At 38.1% G+C, this 25,391-nt stretch overlaps 1 protein-coding gene across 5 annotated transcripts in view; it reads left to right on the top strand.

The window, feature by feature from the left end:
* The window catches only part of CACNA2D3 (calcium voltage-gated channel auxiliary subunit alpha2delta 3), a 959,332-nt gene that overhangs the window by 895,021 nt on the left and 38,920 nt on the right, over nt 1–25,391 (top strand). For all 5 annotated transcript variants that reach the window (XR_010122405.1, XR_010122406.1, XM_055273813.2 and 2 more), the window contains one exon: nt 7,809–7,920. Coding sequence is in view for 3 of the 5 variants with exons in the window: in XM_055273813.2 (XP_055129788.1) it covers nt 7,809–7,920 (112 nt within the window). In the remaining 2 variants the exon portion in view is untranslated. The remainder of the gene's footprint in view (nt 1–7,808; nt 7,921–25,391) is intronic.

Below are 25,391 nucleotides of genomic sequence, written 5' to 3'. Positions count from 1 at the left end.
GAAAATAAATAAATAAAAGAAATAGTATCCGTAATTATAACGGTGGTGACATTGTGACCATGACAATGATGATGATCGCCTACAAATCCAGTGATCCTTAATGAACGCTGGCTCCAGCAGTCTGCCCCAGGCATGCCCACTCACGTGCTATTTCTCAGATACACCCTGTTCTTTCTTTTCTTCATTCATTCATGTTCATTTTCCTACTTGGGAGGCCAGGGACTAGTAGGCTATTACCATTCTTATTATTTCTAACTATCTGTCTTTTAAAAAAGAGATTGACTAGTCACGTATCAGCATTTCCCCAGGTGCTGGATCTATTTTAATCTAACATTCCCTTTCCTTTCCCTTAAGATCCCAGTCTGTGAGGATTCCCTCAACTCCCTCAGGCAGAATGAACATTTTCTTCTTGCTCCTGCCCCAGTCAGCTCATGCGTTATCCTATCTCTTTACCATTATTGCCTCACTGTGTGTGTTTTACGCTAACCTAGAATTTTTTGACGGTAAGAGCTACGTCTTAAACATTGTTCTCTCTTAACACCTAACTGGTGCTGAGCACACAGTAGGTGCTTTATCTTTGCTGATTCAATATCCTAACAAATCTTTCTGGTGCTAGGCGTGACCATTAGGGTCACTAGAGTCATGGCTTTGTAACTTACACATAGGCTCATTTTGCGGGAATCCAGGAACTCTCTGATTTCTGCTTAGAACATGAGATGGAGCAGAATCTGCTGAGTCCTGCCGCTGCTGATGCCCGCATAGTTTGCTTTCTGATAACTGGGAGCCTAATCCTTGCCTGTCCAGGCTTGGCTCTGCCCTGGGAGGCTGACAGCCCAGTGGAGCAGGGCCCCTGTGCGCTGCTTTCATCCACACACGTGCACATTGGTCTGGTGACCCCCCAGGGCTTGGATCCAATTCTTGCTCCTCCCTGCTGGGTTGAGTTCTGAGTGACAGTGAGTGCCCCAAATCCCACTTGTAGAAATTCAGCCTGAGGACATAAACCTAGATGGGAACAAAGGTTTCCATGATAGGATGATCATCACCAGGGAATTTATAATTGCAAATACTGGTAACTCTTTAAATGTCTAACGGTAAAGGCCGTTTTAAAATAAATTACAACCCATCCACAGAAGACAAATTATTCTGTTTCTGAAAACTTTTTGATGAAATTAAAAAATGCTTATGAAATTATAACAAAACAAGACAAAACCCAGGAAACAAAACCGTATATACACAAAAACACATAAACTGGTGGGAGGAAAGAGATTTGGAGCTAATTAGGGTCAGCAGTTGGTATGGGAAATAGGGAGTCAATAAACAAACACCAACATATGAATTAGGAAAAGAAGACTGTCACGTCCCCGAAAGGAAATTTTACCTGTAGTGTCAACTTGCTTTTGTTAAAATTGCACATGATTTGAAAAAAGAAAGATGAGGAGGAACCTACTAAATGGGCACTTGGTTATCTTTTACCACTTGCTTTTCTTATTTGACTCACTTTTCCACAATTTTACTAATAGGAGTGAAAAAAAATAAATGAGATTTTTTAAAAATAAGAAAATCAATACAACCCAGGAGAACGGGTTGCAAGTTGGTTAAATGGCTGCTCTCTGTGCGGCACCAGTGACCTGGGGACAAATCCCCTGTCCGTCTGAATCAGACTGTGAGCTCTGAGAGACCAGAGCAGCTTTGGAACCTAGTAGATAGGAACCCTGGGTAGCCTTTCTCTGCTTCTTGCTTGCTGTGAGGTTCTGGGCAAGTCACTTGGTCTCTCTGGACTTTGGTTCCATTTGTCAACAGAGGAAACAATAGACGTAATGTGGCTGTGGGAGGTGAATTTAGCAATGCGTGCCAAGCCCTTGTGCAAGTACTCCATGCATGGTGGGTGGGCGCTCATGCCTTGGGTGGTGGTGGTTTTTTTTAACTGAAATGTCTGGTTATTTCTTAGAAGTTTGCACAGGGCTGAAGGCAGCAGGCTTGTTGTTTTCAGTGGTTTACTTGTTGGCATTCTTCTTCATACCTAGTGAAGACGTTCCCTTCTCTTCATGTCTGCTTTCACTCCCACTTCCCTCATCCTCGCCTTGACCTGTTTCCCTTCTTCGTGACCTGCCACCACAGACATCTAGCCATACTGTTATTTTGGTCCTATGGATTCTAGAGTTTTTACTGAATGCCATTAACTATGATCTTTGCCTAGAACAGGGGTTTTCAAATGCGGGCAGTTTTGCCTCCCAGGGGAACGACTGAAGACATTTTTGCTGTCATAGCATGGGGGAGGAGGGTTCTTATTAGAATCTGGTGTGTAGAGGCCAGGGATGCAGCTAAATATCCTGCAACACACCAGACAGCCCCCATAACAAAGAAATATCCCACTCAAAATATCGATAGTGCCACTGTTGAGAAACCCTGGCCTAGACCGAGGGGTGCAGAGTAGGGGACAGTGACTAAGGGAGCAGGGTATGGTCTCTGCAACCCATGACGTTGAGAGATACGTGTGAAGGCTCCCCTTCTGCAATTTCACCACCCCCACCCCAGCTGGACCAAAAGTGGTCCAATTTTTAGCTGAAAGGAATAATATGGTGCTACAGTTCTCTATTTTCTGTCTTAAGGAGCTTTGTAGAAAGGACCCCAAATAGATCATTTTAGCATGTCCTGTGACTCCACTGCCAGCCGGTGAGACCTCCTTTCCACAGACTACAGAGAGACCTTGTCACATGATTGCATCATTGATGCATGGTGTGCTGATACATAAGTGCTTTGCCATTTCCAAAGAGCTGGCACATAGATTATCTTCAGATCTGTTCAACATACCCGAGAGGTGGGGACTGCTAGAATTTGCCGCCCAGCCTCTCTGAAGCACCTAAGTCAGACAGCTAAGAGGCAGTGGACTCAGACCTAAGCCAAGACCTCCCTCAGCTAATGATAGCAGCAAGAGCCACAGCTACTGCACTGGAATTGTCTCATTCCAGCCGACAGCCCTCTGCTGGGCATCAGTATGACTTTTTCCATTTTATGGATGAAGAAAAGAAAACAAGCAAAGGTGAATTCATTCATCCACAGGGTTGCTGTCATTGGGATATCTATTAAATGTAAATATAAATCCCAGACCCGGCGTAAGGAGGGAAATGTTCCAGGCACCATATGCTATTGGCTTGCAAGGTTTCTTCATTCTAAATTTACCATTCCCTCACTAGATAAAGACCCTGCGCTGAGACATAAATCTTTGTTTTAGCTAAAAATGGAATCCATAATTACACTGTTTATCTGCTCCATTTCCTTAATGAAGGGGACTGTGGAAGCCCGTTTCTGCTTGATTATCACAAAGGTATCATTTTGGTGAAGTTGCACAAAGAGAACAGAGCTTGCTGGCACCCGGTTGTGAACAGGGGTGCATTCACAGAAACAAAAGAAGAGGAAGGCTTTTCAAATGGCAAATCTATTCATTCCCAATTGTCTGCACATAATTACTGTGAACCCAAGTCAGTGTTTCTCATCAGGGACATTTGTTGCTAAGGGAAAATTAACGAAATTCAATTGTGCGGATGCTCCCTTGGGTGCTTCATTGTGAGTGGGTGATAGGTCATGGTGACATCCGCGTAACTGGGATAGGAGGCACAGCAGTGTGGGCTCCAGGATGTGAGGGCCAGGCTCGCATCTGGACCCCGTCGCTCACTGCAGTGTGACCTTGGGCAAGTGTCTTCATTTCTGAGCTTTAGTTTCTTCATCTGCAAAATGGGACAGTAGCAAGGGCTTGCTTATTCTGTGATGATGAGGATTCTCCCCATGCTAAGGGCCTGGCCCAGGGTTTGGCATGTAGTAAGTGCATAGTGAAGATTGATGGTGAAGGTGGTGGTGGTTTGCTGTGTGAGTTAATGATGACTGTGGTGAGTCACTCTCTGTGGGACCCATGGCAGGCAGTGTCTGCTTCTGGAACCTCATTTTTCCCTTCTGGAAAAAGAAGGAATCAGCCAAACTGAGCTCAGTGATCCTTGAATACCTACAGCTTTGTAAGATGTGAGTTCGGAATGCCTAAGAGTTAAAACAGTATCCAACAGGGCCAGGCACGGTGGCTCATGCCTGTAATCCCAGCACTTTGGGAAGCCAAGGTGGGCAGACCACTGAGGCCAGGAGTTCGAGACTAGCCTGGCCAACATGGTGAAACCCCCATCTCTACTAAAAATACACAAAAAAAACTAGCCAAGCATGATGGTGCATGCCTGTAATCCCAGCTACTTGGGAGGCTAAGGCAGGAGAATCGTTTGAACCCAGGAGGCAGAGGTTGCAGTGAGCCAAGATCACACCACTGTACTCCAGACTGGGTGACAGAGTGAGACTGTGTCTCCAACAACAACGACAAAAACAGTATCCAGTAGATTGCAAGCAGCCTCAGTTACTGGTTTGAAATTCCATAGATAAATAGTAGTGACTGCACATATATGTGGTGTTTTCCATAGCAATCTAGACAAAGTAAGTTCTAGCCATGTTATTTAAATTAAATGTGGCCATAGCTTTATACGATAATTCACGTTTCCCAAAAGCACATCAAGCAACTTCCAGCCAACAGTGGTGCTGCAAATAGACCCAACGGTTTATCACTATGTCAGCATGGAGTGCCCTACAATTGTCAAAGGAAAAAGAATTTCATCTCCAGAAAGGATTAGAGCCAAATGAGTCTCACCATTGAGAGTACTGGACTCATTCCATTGTAACTGGGCCCAGACAATTAGAATTAGAGATGGTGCAATTATCAGGCTTATTCAAATCACGTGTGCTGCCTATCTCAGCCTGACCCAAAGACCTTTCTTTTTTTTTTCATTGGCCAAACTTCACAGAGCAGTTAAACATATACATGCTGGAGCCAGACAGCCCAAGGTCAAATTTTGGTTCTGCCACATACTCAGTGGATGAATTTGGGCAATTTACCCTCATTCTTTTTCCTCCATTCGCCATCTGCAAAACAGATAACAACTGTTCATACCTCATAGTTTATTTTTTAATTTTGTCATGTTTTACTGTTAAATAAATTAATTCATATTAAGCAGGACAGCATCTGGAACGCAGCAATTTCTTCATAAATGTAGCTGTTATGCCATCATTAGGTTTTTATATTCCGTCTGCATGCTTGTGCCGCATCCACTTATAACCTAAGCTATTGTATACTTAAATCTTTATTTCATGTCAAGGGACTCACTTTTTGAAATTCTAATAATTTAAATATGAAAAGAAAGTTTTATAAACTGAAAACCAGAATGACTTGCCATACAGAGAAATCTGTTGTAAAAATCAGAACCATGAAAATAAAAAGTGTTACCAAATTGTAGCCAGATCCTATGACCTTTGTGTTTGGCCTCTTCGGCTTAAAAGGAGAGGAGAGCAAATGAAAGAAAGAAGTGAAAAAGATAGAAAGGTGGTAGAAACTCCCTACTATCAAACAAAGATGTCCTTCTTACAAAACAGAGGCAGCAAAAAAGATTTGGGAAGAGAATGATGTTTCCACCACGTGCCTCTTCTGTGTTGTTACTGTTGGGCCTGGAGCACCTAAAATTCACCTTACCCTCCACCTGAAAGGCAAGAAAGAAATGTGTCATAAGGGACAGAGGTTCTCACATTTTTTGGTCCATTTTATTCTATTTTATTTGTTTGAAAACACTACTCAAGAGAGTCATTCTTGTATTCAGCAGGCATTTAATGTTCCCTCCAATGAGCTAGCATCTTGGGGACAGAGGGACAGTGTCTGAAACCTGGCCTTTCTGGAGAATGACTACCAGCACCATACAATCAGTGTAGTCAGGAGTCAGAGAGGCAGCCATTTGCTTGCCTTTTCTACCAAAAAGCGATGGTTCAAAAAGCCTGACTCCATGAAATAGCACGAGTGCAGCAGGAGTCACGGTGGTAGTAAAAACATACACTTAAGCAGCACTCACAGCGTGCAGCTACTGTCCATCTAATTCATTTGATTCTCAAATAACCACACAAGCTTGGTACTGCTATTCCCATTTAGCAGATGAGGGCACTAAGTTGTAAAACGGTTAAAAGCTTACCTGCTGTCACACAGCAGTGGCAGGATTCACTGCCTGGAATTGGTGCTTTTAGCTACTACATAACTAGCCAGCCTCTGGCCTGTGGATGGTAACATTTGCTAATGACTAGCATTTCATGAAGGCTGTGTGTATGCATGTAGGTGGGCAAAAGTGCAGGCAGGCTTCACTCTGCTAAGAGCTATACATGCTTTTGTTCATTTATTCCTCAGAACGATCCTGTGAGGTTACTATAGACATTTCCCCTTAATATCAGTGACCAGTTACTGAAAATTCTATATTCTGACTAAAAGAGCTGATGAAGAGTCTACTTCCTTTTGTTTTAAATAGCAAAGATTACAATGCATTGTGCTCCAACCCCAAACCCCCAACCAATTTCCTCAAAATAATTAAACCTCAATGAAAAGCCTCCATATAAGAAACCATCATGCTAGGATACTACAAATGCTTAGAATCGTTTCCTGATCACCCCACAAGTGCTTGGTTGTTACCCAGCAGTTGTTTTGCGTGCAGTAGCACTGACGGCTTGCTTAGTGCCAGCAGCATCCCACATGGACAGTGGACAAGATATCTCCCCGTAGTTCTGCCCACCAACCAGTTATATTTGGAATGTAACATGAGAGTTTGTTCATACATAGTTTTGTTAAAATCCCATTGAATTTTGGAATTGAAATGTAAATAAGATATTTTTTTTTTCTACAAAAACAATAGCTGAAGGCTTTGTACAAACTTTGGTATTGGAAATCTATAAGCATTCTCTTGGGGAAATGTTAACAAGCAGACCTCCTGTGAAGAGTACATGTGCTACTAGCATCCCCATTTTACGGGTGAGAACGGTGAGGATTCACTAGAAGTAGCAGAGCGGGGAATCGTACTCCAAACTTCTCTTACTTCAGAGCCTTCACCCTTAACCACTATGCTATAGTGTCTATCATTATTGTCATCATTATAATGTCAAAATGGCTTCATTAGAATGCTACTGTTATCTTTGTTGTTGTTGTTGCCATTATCATTATTTGACATTTACTTCACACTCATTATGTTCCAGTTACTGTACTAAGTACTCAACATACATTGTTTTATTTACTTCTCACATCAACCTCTGATGGAACTTTATTATCCTCGGTTTACAAATAAGAAAATTGAGATCTAGTGAGGTTTTGGATCTTGCCCACTGCACAATCAACTGCCAAGCCTCTACCGAGCGCGCCTACTATGTGCTCATCCACATACCAGGGTTATTTAGTGCTTTCAAATTGACTTGGTGTATTATTGCACAAAGAGCTTCATAATAGTAGGATTTGGTTCATGGCTGTGCTTCAAAGACATTACGTATTTTACTATTTCATATTTCAATTTTCCTTCTATAATAAAACCATGCAATTGTATCATGACCTTTGTCTCACCCTAAATAATATGGTATAACTTATATTTTATACATTTATTCAGATATACATATGTGTTGTTGCTAAGTTTGAGTAAGTCTGAGGTCAGAGACCTGGTGACTGATGTTGTCCCAGAAAGTAGAATTCTTGTGATGCATAAATGATAGCTGATCAAGCCAACACAACTGTTGGAGGAATTATAGCTTATAGAGTTGCTTGGCAGATGAAATCACTTGACTAATTAGAAAATAATGCATTATGCTGTGCTAGAAAAATCACAGAGCAGCAGAAGCGGAACTGTGTTCTGGGTTGCTGTGGGCTGCCAGTCACAATTTTGAGCCTGTGCCTTGCATTCTTTACCTTTTTTTCCCCCATATCCCTACAGCCCAGAAATTGAAACAGACCCTGGAGCCTTGTGATACTGAATATCCAGCATTTGTCTCTGAGCGCACCATCAAGGAGACTACAGGGAATATTGCTTGTGAAGACTGCTCCAAGTAAGCCATACCCCCACCCTCTAACCCCCTACATCTTTCTGCTCAGCACAGAACTTTCCCAGATGGGTCTGTGTGACTTGCAGGCACAGTTACACCAATAGAAAACATGGCTGCCCTCTTGTGTAAGGAAGTATTTCTATCAGCTTGGAAGAAACACCACTTGGCTTTATAAGATATTCTAGACACTGGGAAGCATTCAGAATGCATGAAAATACATCCTGCAGTACAGGAGATTTGTAGGTCAGTTTGTTCATGTTTTGAGAAAGTCCTAATTGGTGCTTTCTCAACTGACGGTTGGCAGTTTGAACTGTGTGTTCAAGAATGTCCTTACGTATCTTTACTGAAGGCACAAGCCTTCAGGATTTACCCAAACCTGATAAATTGGAAATGTTTCTTGGTGGTTGAGTATGCATTTCCCTGATTGCTAATGAGGTTGAGCCTCTTTTAATGGTTTTATTGGTTGTTTGGGGTTTCTGACCTCTTTATTTCAATTGGGCAGTTCCCGTCTGGGTGATTGGATCTACTCTTATTGATTTGGGTGTTCTTTCTCTTTTGGATACTATTTCTTTACAGTCGTATGCATTGTATGTGGGTCTTCCTATTCTATGGTTTGACTCTTTACAGATGACTTTTTTTTTTTTTTTAAGAGATGGGTATCTTACTATGTTGCCTGGGCTGGTCTCAAACTCCTGGGCTCAAGCAATCCTTCTGTCTCAGCCTCCCAAGTAGCTGGGACTACAGGCACACAATGCATAGAAATTTTCTTTCTTTCTTTTTTTAATAAGTCTAGTCATGGGCTGAGTTCCCATCTATATGCAGATCTGTTTCCAGATCTTATGGTTTGTTAATACCTATATATCAATACCATATCTCTTTAATTATTATAGCTTTATAATATGACTTGGTATTTAAGAGAACAAGCTCCTTTCCTTATTCTTCTTCTAAGTTTTCTTAATTATTCTTGGCTCTTTACTCTTGCATACTAATTTTGGAACTAGCTTGTTAATTTCCATGAATTCTGATAGGGTTTTGATTAAAATTTCTGTAAGTGATAGATCAATTTAAAGATAATTGCTATTTTTTATAATAAACTAAATATATGTCTTTAGTTATATGCCTTTTCTGTGCCTTTTAATACAATTTTATAACTTTATATATCTATACCTACACACCCCATAGTTTTTCTTCTATCATAAATAGTATATATTTAAAACTACTTTTCTAATTTGTAATAACTAGTATATGAACATATCACTGATTTCTTTTTTGTATATTGAATATTGTATCCAACACACTGCTGAATGCTCTTTGAGATCGACTTGTTTGTGTATGGATGCTCTTGGACTTTTTGCATAGACAGTAATATCATTTGTGAAACGTTTTCTTTCTAATCTCCATACTTAATTATTGTTTTCTGTTTTATTGCACTATACTTCTGACACGTCGTTAAATAGAAGCAATGAGATTAGGCAACCATGTCTCATTCCTGATTTAAAGGAAGTGCCTCCAATAATTACATGTTAAATATGTTTGCTAAAGGACTTTTTTATTGTCATAAAATATATAAAGAATATAAAATTTACCCTTTAACCATTTTAAAGTGTATAATTCAGGAGCATTAAGTACATTCACAATGTTGTGCAACCATCACTATTAATTCCATAGTTGCTGTAGATTTTTGGTAGTAACAATTTATGAGGCTAAAGAAAACTTTTGTAAGAGTTTTTGTTGCCATTGTTATTGTTGAAATCTAAATTGATATTGAATTTTATGAGAAAATTCAACATCCATTACAAAAAAAGTTTCCTTAATTTGTTAACATGTTGTTACATTAATATTTTTAAAATTTTAAATCATGAAATATATGTATATACATATAAAATACTTCTAAGTTTTCTTGGTTATTCTTGACTCTACTCTTGCATACTAATTTTGGAATTAGCTTATTAATTTCCATGAATTCTGATAGGGTTTTTATATGTATAATATATGTATTATATGTACATATCATATGTATGTATTGTTTGTGTATTTCATGATATCTATAATCATGTATATTTTGTGATTCTATTTTCATGAAATATATAATACATATGTATATGTATTATACATAATGTAGTATATATTACATATGTATAGTATGTATATATTACATACTTTATATGTAGTATATATTATATATTAATAGTATATAGAATGTCTAATGTGAAAATATACTTGCTTTTTCAGGATGGACTTCATTGTCATAAACAGGCCAGGCATGGTGGCGGGCACCTGTAATCCCAGCTACTCGGGAGATTGAGACAAGAGAATTGCTTGAACTCAGGAGGTGGAGGTTGCAGTGAGCCAATATCTCGGCACTGCACTCCAGCCCCGCAACAGAGCTAGATTCCGTCTCAAAAAAAAGAAAAAAGTAATAATATATCACACATATTGCAGGATTCAATTTACTTACACCGTGAACTTTTTGTTTTTATGCTCAAAAAGGAGAGTGGCGATACTTTTTCTTCCTTGCACTGTCATTTGGCTTTCCTATTAAGGTCATTTTATTGCCACAAAATTACTTACAGTTTCCCTCTTTCTGTAATATCTGTAGCATTTAACATAAGATGGAATCCAGTATCTGTTTCTTGAAGGTTTGGTAAAACTTATAAAACTATTAGTGACTAGTGGGATTTGTATGTGTATGTTTTTTCGTGTGTGTATAAATTTACAACTATGAAATTAGTTTCTTTTGTGGTTAGATATTTCTGGATTTTCTTTTTCCTTTTGAAATGGTTTTGGTGATTATATTTCTTAGAAAACTGCCTATTTCATCTCGTTTTTCAAGGTTATTGCAGGCATTGTTGATAGTGTTTTCTTTTTTTTTTAATTTTCATTTCTTTTTTTTTTATTATACTTTAGGATTTAGGGTACATGTGCACAATGTGCAGGTTTGTTACATATGTATCCATGTGCCATGTTGATTTCCTGTACTCATTAACTCGTCATTTAGCATTAGGTATATCTCCTAATGCTGTCCCTCCCCACCCCCCAACCCCACAACAGTCCCTGGAGTGTGATGTTCCCCTTCCTGTGTCCATGAATTCTCATTGTTCAATTCCCACCTATGAGTGAGAACATGCGGTGTTTGGTTTTTTGTCCTTGCGATAGTTTACTGAGAATGATGTTTTCCAGTTTCATCCATGTCCCTACAAAGGACATGAACTCATCATTTTTTATGGCTGCATAGTATTCCATGGTGTATATGTGCTACATTTTCTTAATCCAGTCTATCGTCGTTGGACATTTGGGTTGGTTCCAACTCTTTGATAGTGTTTTCTTTTGATTAAAAATATTACTGTGTTTGTGATTTTGCCCCCTTTTAAAGTTTTTAATTGATCCTCCCTCTTGCTCCCTTTCCTCTTGCCTCCTTCCCTCTCTCTCTCCCTTTCCATACTGCCAGAGATGTGTTTTATGTTTCTTCTATGATTCTTGAGTTTACATTGTTTTTTATTTTCTAACATTTTGTCTTTGATGCTTAGCTTTTCAGGTTCATTTTATATGTATATAGATATACATAGAAGCATATATATGTCTAGGTATACATTTCTCTCTGCATTCCGGTGCATCTCTAAATTTTATATATATATATATGGCCTTCATTCTTATTCATCTCTAACAAGTTTCTAATTTTTACCATTTTTTGATCTGTAAATGCCTAAATCGTGTTTTAAAATGTCCAAATATATGGGAGTTGAGGCCATCCTTTTTATTACCGAAGTCTAATTCAATGGCCTTGTGGTCTGTATAGCACATCTATTTTAGTATTTGTGGAAACTTGCTTTGTATTTCCAGTCCTTGTCCACATGTTCTTTGAGAGCAAGTTACATTCTCTAATAGCTGGGTACAGGGATCAATGTGTGTCCTTTGGACGAAGTATACAAATTGTGTTTCAAACCTACCTTTATTTTCAGTCTATTTTAGATGTCAGTTAATCTCTCACCAGGCTTATGGACGTTTTTGTGCCATTCAGTTCATTTTGCTTTCTGTATTTTGAAGTTATGTTACCATGGACATCCCTGTTCATGATTAGTAGAGCTGCCTAAGAAATCATTCCTGTTATCACTATGTAATAACCCTCTTTATACATGAAAGTACTTTATGCCCTAATGTCTATTTGGTTTGCTAATAGCAGAGGTACACTAGCTCTATTTTGGTAATGCTTGCTAGCCGTATTTTCCCCTTTCCCTCCATTTTCAAACCTTTTTCGTCATTTTGCACTAGGATTTTGTTTTATAAACAGAATATAGCTGGATTTGAAGTTTTTATTATTTCTATTATCTGATAGTTTAATCTTTTAAAATTTATGGTGCTTACCAATAAGTTTGGAGTATTTCTACCATCATTTTATATGCTCTGTATTCCTCATGTTTTTTCTTTGTTCCTTCCTTCCTTCTTTCTTTCCTTCCTTCCTTCCTTTTTTCCTTCTTTCCTTCCTTCCCTCCGTCCCTCCCTCCCTTCCTCCTTCCTTCCCTCCTTCCTTCCTCTCTCTCTCTTTTCTTTTCTTCCTTTCTTTCCCTTCTGTTGGATTGATTGGGTTTTCTCTATTCCTTTTTTTTTCATACTCTATGTAAAGTACACACTATTCCTTTAGTAGTTGCCCTTTGCCTTTTTAACATGTTTCAATTGGTGAGGATTTCCTCTCTTCCTCCAGAACAAACAAAAACTTACATTTTATTAAGTTGGATTACCTCCCATCTCTTTCATATAATATTTTCTAACCTTCTAGTTCTACTGTGTTTTTAACCCATGAAATAATTATTACTATTGTTGCTGCCTAGGGTAAATAACATGTTTACCTGCATTTTTTATATGTTTATAGTTACTCTTTGATTTAAAAAAAATTGCTTTTTATTTTACAGTACTTCAGAAGTTTTTCCAAGAATGATCTGAGAGTGATAAATTATCTCATTCTTTATCTAAAATCCCAAATTTAGTATGTACTCAACAGTGATGATTTCTCTCCATAACATCAAAATTAAAATATTTTGAAGATATTCCATTGTCTTCTCACTTTTAGCCTTGTACCTTTGTGGGTAGTCTGACCTCTCCCCGTTTTCTGATGGCTTTTACAATGTTCAGTCTCTCTCGAATGTTCTGAGGTTTCATTGAAGTGATTCCAGTTATAAATTCATTTCTATTTTTTAATGTGCTTTATTCTGGATAATTTCTTTAAACTCATATTCCAATTCACTAATTTCCTTTTGATCCTGTCTGGTCTGCTGCTTAAACAGTCTATTGAGCTTTTTATTTCTAGACATTTCATTTGCTTCTCTTAAAAATATATGTTTTCTTTTATACAGTCTTATTCTTAGGTTCTGTGTACCAAATTATAAAAACCTTTTAAGATTGTTCTAATAGTTTAAATTTTAGGAGTATCAATCTTCTTTTTTCTTCTGTCTGTGTTTTTCCATGTTAGATTATTGGCTCATGTATTTTGTCATTTTTAACTGTGAATTGATCCTTACTATTAAATATTATTTCTCTGGTAACAGAATAGAATTTGAGTTTCTCTTCACAATATATTTGCATTTTGGCTTCTATCATGTATCCTATTAGTAAAGACTGCCCGGGAATAATTGTTATGTAAGTTTTTTATGTTTAGGAATTTCTGTACCATATAATTAGAATACATATTTTTCCTAAGCAGCATGTAGTTTAGGCTTGAAGTTTGATTTCTCATGGGCAATATTGGTTTTCCTATTCAGAGCCTCAGAGAGTGCCAGATTATCCATTTTTTACACTTAGCAGTAAATTTACAAGTTAGCTTTAAGTGTCTTCTCTTGTAAGATCTTTTGTATTTAAACATGTTTGTTTTGTTTTACTATTTCATCTAGTGTGTCTGAGTGTTTAGAGCAGGATGGCTTCCACATTTGCCCTGTCTACCATGTTATAGTTTATTTTTCTGACTGGGGGCATTCTAGATCCACCGCAAGAAAGTACTGAAGTGTACGGTTCAATGCAGGAGCCTTGGAAGCAATGGGTTCAGAATGTGAGTTCTGACTTCACTGATTATTAACTCTGTGACCTTGGACAAAAACCTTAACTCCATGAAGTTCTGCTTATTCCTGGGTGATTTGAGGGATTATAATAGTAAGCATATCATGGCTTGTTACAGGAGTTAAAGTGAGAAAATGTGTGTTGTGAATTTAGCATAATGCCTGAATCAGATTAAGTACTCAGTAAACAGTCACATGTAACATGTGCATAAGGCTATGGTCTGAATGTTGGTGTCCCCCCAAAATCTACTTGTTGGAACCTAATCCCCAATGTGATAGTATTAAGAAGTGAGGCCTTTAGGAGATGATTAGATCATGAGGTCTCTGCCCTTACGAAAGGTATTAGTGCCCTTATAAAATAAGTTTGAGGGAGTCTGTTTGACCTTCCATCATGTAAAGACACAGCTAAAAGGTGTTATCATTGAGGCAGAAAACAAGCCCTCACTAAACACTAAGTCTGCTGGTGTCTTGATCTTGGGATTCCCAGCCTCCAAAAATGTGAGCAATAAATTTCTGTTGTTTATAAATTACCCACTCTGAGATATTTTGTTATAGCAGCCTAAATAGATGGAAACACATAACACCAAATATATAAAAAGTTTTTAACACCTGTAAACCATTCTGCTGAAATGTGAATATTTCTTTCCACAGTCTAATGTTATTTCACTACTGTAGAATTCCCTGTATAAAAAGGTGTAACATATATGTCTCAGATATGATCACAGGCCATGTGTGATGGAAGGGTTGTTGACAATTCATGACTCTATGGTTTTGTGAGGTAAATGCCACTGGTTTTATAATGATTGAGATCCTTTTTGACCAAATGCGTACTATACCCTCAGTCATCATAACTACAAACTCTGTGAGGTGGCCAGTATCTCTTAGTGAAGATAGGCACAATCATATTTAGTAGAGCAAGTTAGGGTTCTTATTTCTATTCTAAGTGAGAAAACCAATAGAACTAAGATAGGACATCGCTAGAGCAAGCAGTATTTTTCCTTATTAGAAATCATAATTAGAAAATAAAGAAATAGATGCAGTTGGATTAAAGAAAATGACCTAAATATTTCAAACTAAAGAAATAACTACCTTCCATTCAGTAGGAATAGGAGGTCATTGCATTCCTGCTGTGGTCTAGAAACTGTGCTGGTGCTTTGGGAAATGCCAATATGAATAAGATACAAAGGTGAAGGCTGGGCACGGTGGCTCACACCTGTAATCCCAGCACTTTGGGAGGCTGAGGCAGGCATATCATTTGAGGTCAGGAGTTTGAGCCCAGCCTGGCCAATATGGTGAAACTCCGTCTCTACTAAAAATACAAAAATTAGCCGGGCAGGGTGGTATGCGCCTGTGATCCCAGCTGCTACTCGGGAGCTGAGGCACAAGAATTGCTTGAACCCAGGAGGCGGAGGTTGCAGTGAGCCAAGATTGCACCACTGCACTCCAGCCTGGGCCACAGAATGAGACTCTATCTCAAAAAAAAAAAAAAAAAAAAAAGCATAGTTAAAGCTGAAGAGATTTATATCAGTCATGGCTAGTCTGTTTCAGCTCTCTAATACCATGCTGGGTTGAAGACTCACAGGAGATTGGGTAGTAAGTGGAGTAAAGCTTTGCACAGTGTGCTAGCAGCAGTGAAAAGACACTGTAGGCATTGGAGGATTTTCCTTTCCAAGCTTTATTTCAAGACCACCACCTGGCAGCTCAGTCATACACTGCAGAAGCAGAACAATAAAGCCCCAGGAGTCTGGGTGGGGACAGAAATGGGGACTTGGGCTTTTTCTTTTTTTTTTTTTTTTTAGTAGACATTTGATTGAAGCATAACACCTACAGAAAAGTGTCCAAACTGTAAGTTTGCAGCTTGATTAATTTGCACAAAGTGAATACTCCTGCATAACCAGCACCCTGGTTAGGAAGTGAAATAACATTACAAGCTCCTCAGAAGCACCGACCCCCACACCTGCCCTCCTCTAAGAGTAACCTCACTGACCACAGGATAACCACTCTCTTGATTTCTAACATCATGGAATGGTTTAGCCTGTTTCTTATTGCTAACTTGTGAGATGGCAATTTGGTAGGTAAGATATGAGGGCTGATTTATTAATGATCTTGAAGGAGGTCTCTAAGGAATTCACTCAGAAAACAAATTAGGGTCATAGGAAGAAAATGTGAAGATAACTCAGGACTTGAGTAAACATTTCTTGATCATCTGCTTGCATCCCAGACACTGGGCTGCACTTTGTGGAGACAGTGGTGAATGAGACACACAAAATTCTTGTCTTCATGGAGTTTGCAGATGAGTAACCAGGCAATGCCAATACTCCATGGTTAGTGCCATGATTAGAGAGTAAATGTTACACAGGGTCACAGAAGGAAGGCTTAGGTGGTCAAGAAAAGCTTCCTGGAAGAAATAGCACCTAACACAATACCACCAGGGTGAGGAGAAGTTGGGTATGCACACCCAGGCAGAGAGAAGAGCATTGTGGAGATGAGAGAAATTGTGGTTTGGTTAACACATTGTTAGAAGTTCCAGGAAGCTGAATAGAGAATTGTGGGTGAGGAGAGATGACAGAGGGGACAAGGGCTGATCAAGGCCTAGGGCTTGTTGCCCTTTTGATCCTGTCCAAGAGAACTAGTCCTTTGAAGGACTTCAAATGCTAACTACCCTGACACCAGTATATAACCACTGAAAGGTTTTAAGGAAAAGAGTAAAAATGATCAGATTCTAGATGATGGGAAAAATTACATGGTGGCCTCTTGAAACAGAAACTCCTCATTCAGGCAGCCATTTGCTACCCCTTTGTCCCTTCCTTCTCTCTCACCGCTAAGTTCTCATGCACACACACAGACACACACACACACACACACACACACACACGCACACACTGGTCCTAACAGAGCAAACAACTCACTTGTTCTCTTCCTCCTCCTCTTCTTTTTAGAGATTAGAAATTGACAGATCACTGGGGTAGCTAGTTGGATGAGAAATCAATGTAATACTACTTTTATTCCTAATCCAAAAATCTTTGTGAAGCTTTATTATAGAATTATGATTTAATGTTTATACAATATAAAAAAGGTCCCATAAACAGTTTCGTTGAGTGCTTTTGAAGAGTGGAACCCTTTTATTCTTGTCTTTTGCATATTCTTTTCTCTTTATCCCTCCTTGCTCCATTTTATGAAATACAGTTTATTAGAAGATATATTTGAGTATTTATCAAAGTATTTATGAAGCTATTGTTTTCTATGAGCTTTGTATTCTCAGAATGCAATATATTAAGGAGGAAAATAATGTTATTTGATTTTTGTTGTCTTTCCCTTCTTGATGACCCATAGATGTACAACGGCCAGCACGATTGGTGGCATCCAGAAAGCTGAATCTGTACCTCTGCTTTACATCTAATTCGCATAGAAATTTATCAACCTTTCCCTGGAAAGAATGAGATTTTTCAGGTCTAGTTCTCTAAGACAATTACTAATTTTTGACCAACTTTGTAGGTAACTTCAGGTCAGGGGCAATGACATTCAAAAATAACACAATTCTGCAGCATTTGGCCAGGAGTGCGCTGGAAATTGAGTTTGGTGAAAATTATAGTATTTCAGAAATTACGCAGTAAGATCTTTTTCATAGGAAAACATCTCGCCTTCCGCAATGGAACATACAGAACCGTGTCCATTACAAACTAGTCTCAAGGCAGCGATTACTTTCCTCCACAAGCAATGGCAAACCATAGAGCAACAATCCCAAAGAACTGAGCACTTCCCACGGGAACAGGCTTCAGCTGCAGTTTGCCTTTGGACTGTCATTAACAATCTGCCCATCTCTTAGAAGAGATCCGCTGACCCTGGTGTGTAAACATTTTGCTAGAACTAAGTAAATCATGTCAGGTGGTTCTACCCATATAGCAGAAGTCTTTTCAGTCTTCAGAAGTCTTTGAAGAACAAAGTTGAGCTGCATCCTACTCCATTTCTGTGTCCTGTTTCCAGAATCATTAGATGGTTTCGTATGGAAAATACATCAAGAGGTGACTCAGTTGCTCTAAATAGAAACCTTCAAATTGGCAACTCCAAAAGTGGACATTTGTATGTCTATAGCATAGACAGATCTATTATAACATACAGGGACAGTATGTAGTGTTTTTAAAGGGATTTTCAAAAATATAGGGTTTATTAAGAATGCAGGAGCCTGAAAGAAAATAAGAATTTACATAAGAATGTCATTAGGGTTGGTGGTTTGGCTGCTCTAACCAATAATTTTTGTCATCCAATACCCCACTGATTATTAAATTAATCTGTTATTCAAACAGCAATCGAAAACAACTCAGCCCATATTTTCTGGGCATTTGTGACTGTCAACAAGTTGGACAAAATTGGAATCTAAAAAGGATGTAATGTTTTATTATTTTCCAGTATGTTTCTTTCCTTCTTGATTGCCCAGCCCCCTTTGCCAAGAATGAGATTCACAAAGATTTGCTTAGAATCAGTTGCAAAATAAATAGTTAGAACCAGTTAAGAAAAATAATTAACCAAAAATAAAACTTCAAACACATGTAACATTTTCATTTCAACATTTCAGTGTTGGCAAAATATTAATTTCTAAGGTAAATTAGATTTTTGTTTTTGTTTTTTATTGTGTGCTTTTTTAGTTAGTATCACTCATCACTTCTCATAAAAATTATATTGCCATCGGTTTCACTTGGAGATCTGTACACAAGCTTTGCTCATCTTCCTGGAAGCCCCAAAAGCTGTGGCTACAGTTTTCTTCTCTCATCGATTCTCCCCATGCACCTTTCATTTATCCGCTAAGCTGAAAGAAAGTAATTGGTCTCGAAGCTGTGTTGACATGTTTCGTGGGCTACAGTTCAGAAAACCATAGTTCAGGGATTCCATTTTCCAACGAACGACTCCAATTTCCTGTTGAGGTCTCAAGCTGGGTGGGCGATTTACCACAAGTCTTTAGACTGTTCTCAGTGAGTGCCCTGCAGGTGTTTCTACCAAGTGAGGCTTCTGGAAATGACCTGAATAATGGATCCATTGCACAATAGGGACACAACATTTTCCTTGAGTAAAGGCTAAGAAGGTGGCCTCTGGGACTGAACTATGGTCTGGGCTACCACACTTACTAGTGCAAAGATCTTAACACATTATTTAAATGCCCTAACCCTCACTTTGCTCATCTCCAAGAGGGCTATAAGCATAGTCCATGCCTCTTAGGATCTATGTGTGGGTTTAAGAAAAGATGTATTACTTTCATACTTAGCACAGTGCCTAGTGCAGAATAAATGCTTCATAAATGGAAGACATTTTTATGGAGCACAGTCCACAAACCCATCTGTGTTGACAGGGATGCAGGAAAACCACAGGACTCCTTACTCGAGATTTCTCAGCCTTGAAGGTAAAACTAATAGTTTCAGTCAGGAAAAGTAGACGGTGAGGTTTCTTTTTGCTCTGATGAGACTATCCTAGACAAAATAGCTCTTGGATTTTTGCCACTTCCTGGGTCTGCTTGAGCTCTTGGTTGACAAGAAATTTGGAATTCTGGATCTGGGAATACACATACTCAACAGTGACCAGATCCTTCATTACACAAATTAGATACAGACTTTGCCAGTGGGAGTACATTAGTGTCATGAATAATATAATTTGTAGGTGTTAAAATGTAAGTTTTTTAACCACTTAACTTGCAAGCATATGCTAATTATTTGTTGAAATATTTTTGTATCTCCTGCTCTATAGATTCTTGCCAAACTACCATACTCAATCTTGTTTAAAACATGTAAATAGGATTCATTTTCCCATGAAATAATCAGCAATCTTTTCAAATGAGCTTTGTTTAATTTCTAAACGAGTCCACTTTCCACTCTACAGTGAGAGTAGCACCAGTGGTCGTATTCTTCCCTTCGGAGATTGAAGGCTCTTCCTCTTATTTTTCCCCAAGTTTTCCCTTGGTATCTTTACTTCCTTATATCTTGCCACGTTGGGTGGTAATGCACAAAACTGTGGATTACCCAAGTCAAAAATAGTTCCTATCTCAATTCTACACAGTCATACCCAAGCAGCAGTAGAGGAAAACCAGCCACATCCCCCCTGTATTTTCTTGCCTCCTCTTCTGCATCTCAGAAACATGGTAGAAGTAACTTCTGCATCATAAAAACAATTTCTTTCCCACATTAAAGGTTTAAAACATGACTATCACATTCAAAAGTTTTTCAATGATATGTCATATAATGTTGAGGCTGTGCTATCAGTCTTTAATACAAGTCTGCCTTCTTTTCGTATTATGGGTATGGGGCCAGGTTTGAATAATTCAATGCTAGCTCTTACAATGAATATCCTAATTAGTGCTATATGTTTATGGTTGCTAAAATCATCTTGGCTTTAAATTTTAAAAAGGGGAGAAAGAGGTAAATGCTTATCCTGGGTACTTTATTTTGAATTGTTGAAATAGTGCCATAAGATGAATGTGGGGTCCAAAGATACTATAATAATTGGGATTAAAACCTCTGGTCAATTTTTCTCCCAGTCCCTCTGAATCTCAGTTCAATGAAGCATTTTACTGGGGACAGGGTTTCCCTGATTCTTTTCCTCAGATGCTCAGAGGAAAAAGTACCCTATTTCCAGACTCAAGGATGATTACAACTTTGGGGATCCAGATAGAATGGATGTTGTTGTGTAGGTGTTGCTATCTTTACTTGCTCTTTGATAAGCAGTGTTTGGAGGGTTTTAGTACAGGAAATGTTATAAATTACTGTTTTCCCTCCTGAGTCCATGATATAAAATGAGAGGGGCGCATGTCTGTAATGACTAGGCAGGTTTCTACCTGACATGAATTAGTCTCACAAACAGTTTCCCATTTGTACATTTCTTAATGTGTGGGGAAGAGGGGTGGGAGCACATGGAAGTTTGTCTGGGCTCACAACACAGTGAGGCTTTCCTCTTCCATGCGGGAGGGTGGGAGACCAGCAGAGCCAAGGAATATTTTTAGAATGTTTATTTGCATGTGGAATGGAGGCGTGCAGAGCTGTATCCACACTATTGACGTTTGCGAGTTGCATTTCTGCGGTGCATTGTCTCCATCCTGGTGGTTGTTTGTGCTGTGACTCCCTCTATCCCTACCTCAAAGAGCAGTCTGTGTTCCCCCCTTGCTCTGCCCAGTACTGCACCTGAAGTGGCTTAGCAAGTTGCCAAAACCCTATAGATGTGTGTTTATTAACTCTCCAGCTTGCCCTCCATTTGTTTAGCTTGGAAAGAGTTTATATATTCCTATGGGTATTAAAAACCCATCTGATGTATTAAAGGAGCTCAAAGGATCAAAGCAGAAATGCTGCCTGAAATGTAGCATGTTGAATATAGATACGAAGTTTCTAGACCCAAACCACTTTTTCAAGGGACATCCTGTATACTCAAAAAGAAAATTCATTTTTTAATGATCAACTTTTCTTTGGGACTTGAATTTTTTCTTTCTCTTTAGTGACCGCCCACCTTTTGGAGCATCTCTCATGATTTTGACAAGAAGACCACTTGGCACCCCAGGGTAGAGACAGTCATTAATTTCAGTATGTTGTTCATGTCTTGGAAGATGTAGCCCAAGAAGCTTAACTGGCTAATGACGAAGCTTCTTAGTGCATCTGAAAGAAAATGGGTGGAGAGGGTACCAGATGAGGATCAGAATCACCTATGATCCAGAATAATTAGAGGTGTAGATGATCAAAGTCAGGAGGATGTGGGAGAAATTATCAGGATAAAATCATTGTATCAGATGCATCTGAAAACATTGCTGTACTGACTTTTAGAAAACAAATTATATATTTCATGAGTGATTCCATTTCTATTGAAGTAGGTTGCCCCTGCAATCTTGGATTATTTCAGTAGATCTAAGCCTATATGAGAATTCATATATGATTACTGTTTATCAAATGCCTACTTTTCAAAAAGAGTTTCGTGTTCATTTCCACATTTATTGGTTTTTCCATTTTTTCCACTTCATCTGTCTTTCACCAAGGAGGAACTTGAGGCTCAGAGGAGTAAACTCTCCTGACCAATCTAACAGAGTCACTATGTGCTGGAGTTGAATTAAGTCCAGATCTGCCTGACTCTGAAAGCTGACAGAGAATTCCTGTTGGCATCCACGTGGATGCCTCTCTGTCATGATACTAGTCATCTATGTAGCCACATCTCAGATTGAGTTCATCTCAAAATCAGAGTTTGCTTTGGAAACTGAAAATTCTCTGATCCACCTGATCTAAGGGAAGAAATCTACAAGCATCCAGTTTGACAGGAGCCATACACTTCTCAATGCCAGTTTCATGCAAATCTCCATTAGGTGTACCCAGGGGTTCTCTCACAACACTTACCACATTACTGTTTAATCATCTCTTTCTTAGTCTTCCTCCCCTATTAAACCAAATGAGGTGGGTTGAAATAGTAGCAAATAATACTGGCTTTGGCGTCATGAAGACCTGGGTTTGAGATCTCAATGCCATCAGTTCCTAATTGGGCAACCTTTGTCAGCAAGTCACTTCCCCTCTTAGTTGCCATCTGTGCCTCTGTAAAATGAAGATGCTAATAGCACCTACAGGGGATTGGCTTGATGTGAATATTACAAGGTATTATAGAAAAAACGGTGCCTGGCATTTAGTTGGCGCTCAGTAGCTGGGAGGTCTTATATTTAATTCATTGTAGACAGGAACATGTCATGTTAATTCCTGTATTCCTAGCACTTAACATGAGACCTTGTGTATAAAGTAGTGCTCAGAAAGCTGTTGATTGAGACAAGGTTTCCCAAGAGAATAACCTTGTAAAGTGTGATGGGGGGTGGGCGGGGGAGGTAGGGCGGGGGTTGTGTGTAATTCTAGTAGCTGAGACACCTGTTATTTTGTGTGATATTTAAAAACAAGTATCTGTTTTGAAAACAACTAGAAGCTCAGATTCCCAAGAGTTGAAAGGCAACTTTTTGATTTTCCTTAGCAAAAGAGAAGGTGGTCCAGAGAAGGGAGGGGGCTTGCCTGAGGTCCTACAGGGAGGAAGCCCCTTATGATACCAGACTCAAAGCTCAGTAGATAGACCTGATGCTTACGAATCGTTCTTCACATCATTGCTTCTCCATAGCTGATAATTTAAAAATAACTATTAACTAACAAAATACGTAAATAAATATTTGTATGAAGTAGCATAAACATGGTAAGTAACTAATATGGTACATAGGATATGCAATAAGAATTAAGTCTCTGCCACCCATAATCCCCTGAGTTCTCTCCTCTATAGGAGCAACCACTGTTTCCAAGCCCTGGTGTGTCCCTCTCCTTGCATAGATGGCTTATGCACATACAGGTGTTTAGGTATATTTTGCAACTCATTTTTTTATACAATGATAACACAGTGTATGTATTGTACTTTACCTTTTATTTCACCTGATATGTCTGAAACTATCATGTCATTTATGTGTGTGTGTGTGTGTGTGTGTATATATATATATATATATATCCTTGAAGTATCTGAAATGTGTATATATACCCTTAAAATATATATAAAATAGATATATAAAAAGATATAAATGTGTATATATACCCTTAAAATATATATATGTTATATATTAAATATATTTTTTATATAATATAAAAATATATATATATTTAAGGTTGTATGAGATTCCATTTTGGGGAATGTTTTCATTTAATCCAGATTGGACTTTGTGTTGTTCCAAAACATTGGCTACTTAACTCAAAGTAGAAAGGAATATCCTTGTATAAGATACAATTTATCTATACATTAAATTACTAGGAGAATTGATGAGTCAAAGGGTATACATGTTTATAATTTTGATAGATCCTTGGGGAAAAAAATGCACTCTGGAGATGTGAAACCAAACTGTTCTTCTACCAATTTATGAGAAGATTAGTTATACTCATACCAACACGGTGTGTTATGAAATGTTTTGCTCTTTTTCAGTCTGATAGATGAAAGATGGAATATCATTGTTGTCTTAACTTTTCATTTTATGATCAAATTTGAACACATGTCATATGTTTTAAGGTTATTTATATTTCCATCTCTGTGTACCCTCTAATTATGTCCTTACCTCTCTTTGTCTCTTAGGTTGTTAAATCTTATATTGTTAGTCTTTTCTTTTAAGGTGCTAGACTTTTCTATTGGGTTTATATAGTAAGAAAATTAACCATTTTTCCTGTGTATTGCATTAAAAGCATAGCTCATCATAATTATTTTCTCAATACAAAAGTAGTACTGGCTTATGGTAGTGTTAGAGAATTATCTGTAGTCTCATCATTCAGCAGTAAAACTGCTGATAAAATTTTGGTGTACTTGCTTCCATTCACGCTTTCTGGGTTTTTTTCAGAAATAGAACAATATTTTAAATACTATTTTATAACACACCTTTTTAAACTGGAAATGTCATAAGCATACTTCATTGCCTCTAAATATTTCTACAACATAATTTCTTTAAAAAATAACCACACAGTATGTGGATTTACTAGTTTCTTTAACTAACACCACTTAGGCTCTTAATATTCGGCTGTATAAGCAATGCCATCATAGATGAATGTCTTTACTCTGAAAACTCTGTGTATTTATGTAGTGACTCCTTCAAGTATCAATTCATAGAAGTAAAATAGTTTGGAACCATTCTTTATTAAGATAAATCTCAGTAAGAGTTAGTTACAAAGTACAGACATAAATGCTATTTTTTTTTTATTTCTTTCTCTGTTGTCTATTTCGGGACATGAGATATAACTTTTCTAAAGAACAGGTATTAGGTGGAAATTATTTTCCAAAACCCTTCTCCGGGAAGATATAGTGCCAACTGAGAATGGCGCCTAAGAGGCCTCAGCTTTTATTTCTCATATTAAGGTGCTAGGAGAAGCCTGTTTGTAATTTAAATTGTAAGAAAAACAGAAAATACAGTAGTGATAGACATGTTTATACATTTAATGCTTTTGTTAGTAATTATTTACAAACCTTCTGATACTATAAAAGAAAAGGTATTGACTTTTCTAGCAGGGTGCCGAGTTAATTATTTCTACTTAATAATGAGCAACATTGAAATGACATTACACAGGCCTGTTGAGGGAGTTGCAGAAAAACGAGCTTCAGAAATACTTTGTGAATGTGTGAGCGTGGCTATAAGTATAACTAATCAGGAAAATTAAAGCAACATGAAAAATTGTTGAGATTAATGGACCCTGATTAAAACAGGATAAAGTGCTCAGGATGTATAAAGTCACACAGTTCTCCGAGCAGGCCCATGTGTTCCAGAATGCATATTTCAGTTCACAGTAAATCTCTCAAATGAATTATGCTAATACTATTGATTCTAACCATTTCCTCACTGGCCTGTTTATCTATTTTTATGTCATTTCTCCATTATAAAGGACATGGGCTTCAAATGCATGCTTATCAAGCTCCGAAAATTGAATT

Source organism: Symphalangus syndactylus, chromosome 1 (genome assembly GCF_028878055.3).
Source record: "Symphalangus syndactylus isolate Jambi chromosome 1, NHGRI_mSymSyn1-v2.1_pri, whole genome shotgun sequence".
In the NCBI taxonomy this organism is placed as follows: domain Eukaryota; kingdom Metazoa; phylum Chordata; class Mammalia; order Primates; family Hylobatidae; genus Symphalangus; species Symphalangus syndactylus.
The sequence above is the reverse complement of the archived record's forward strand: the minus strand, read 5'-3'. Positions and strand labels throughout refer to the sequence as shown.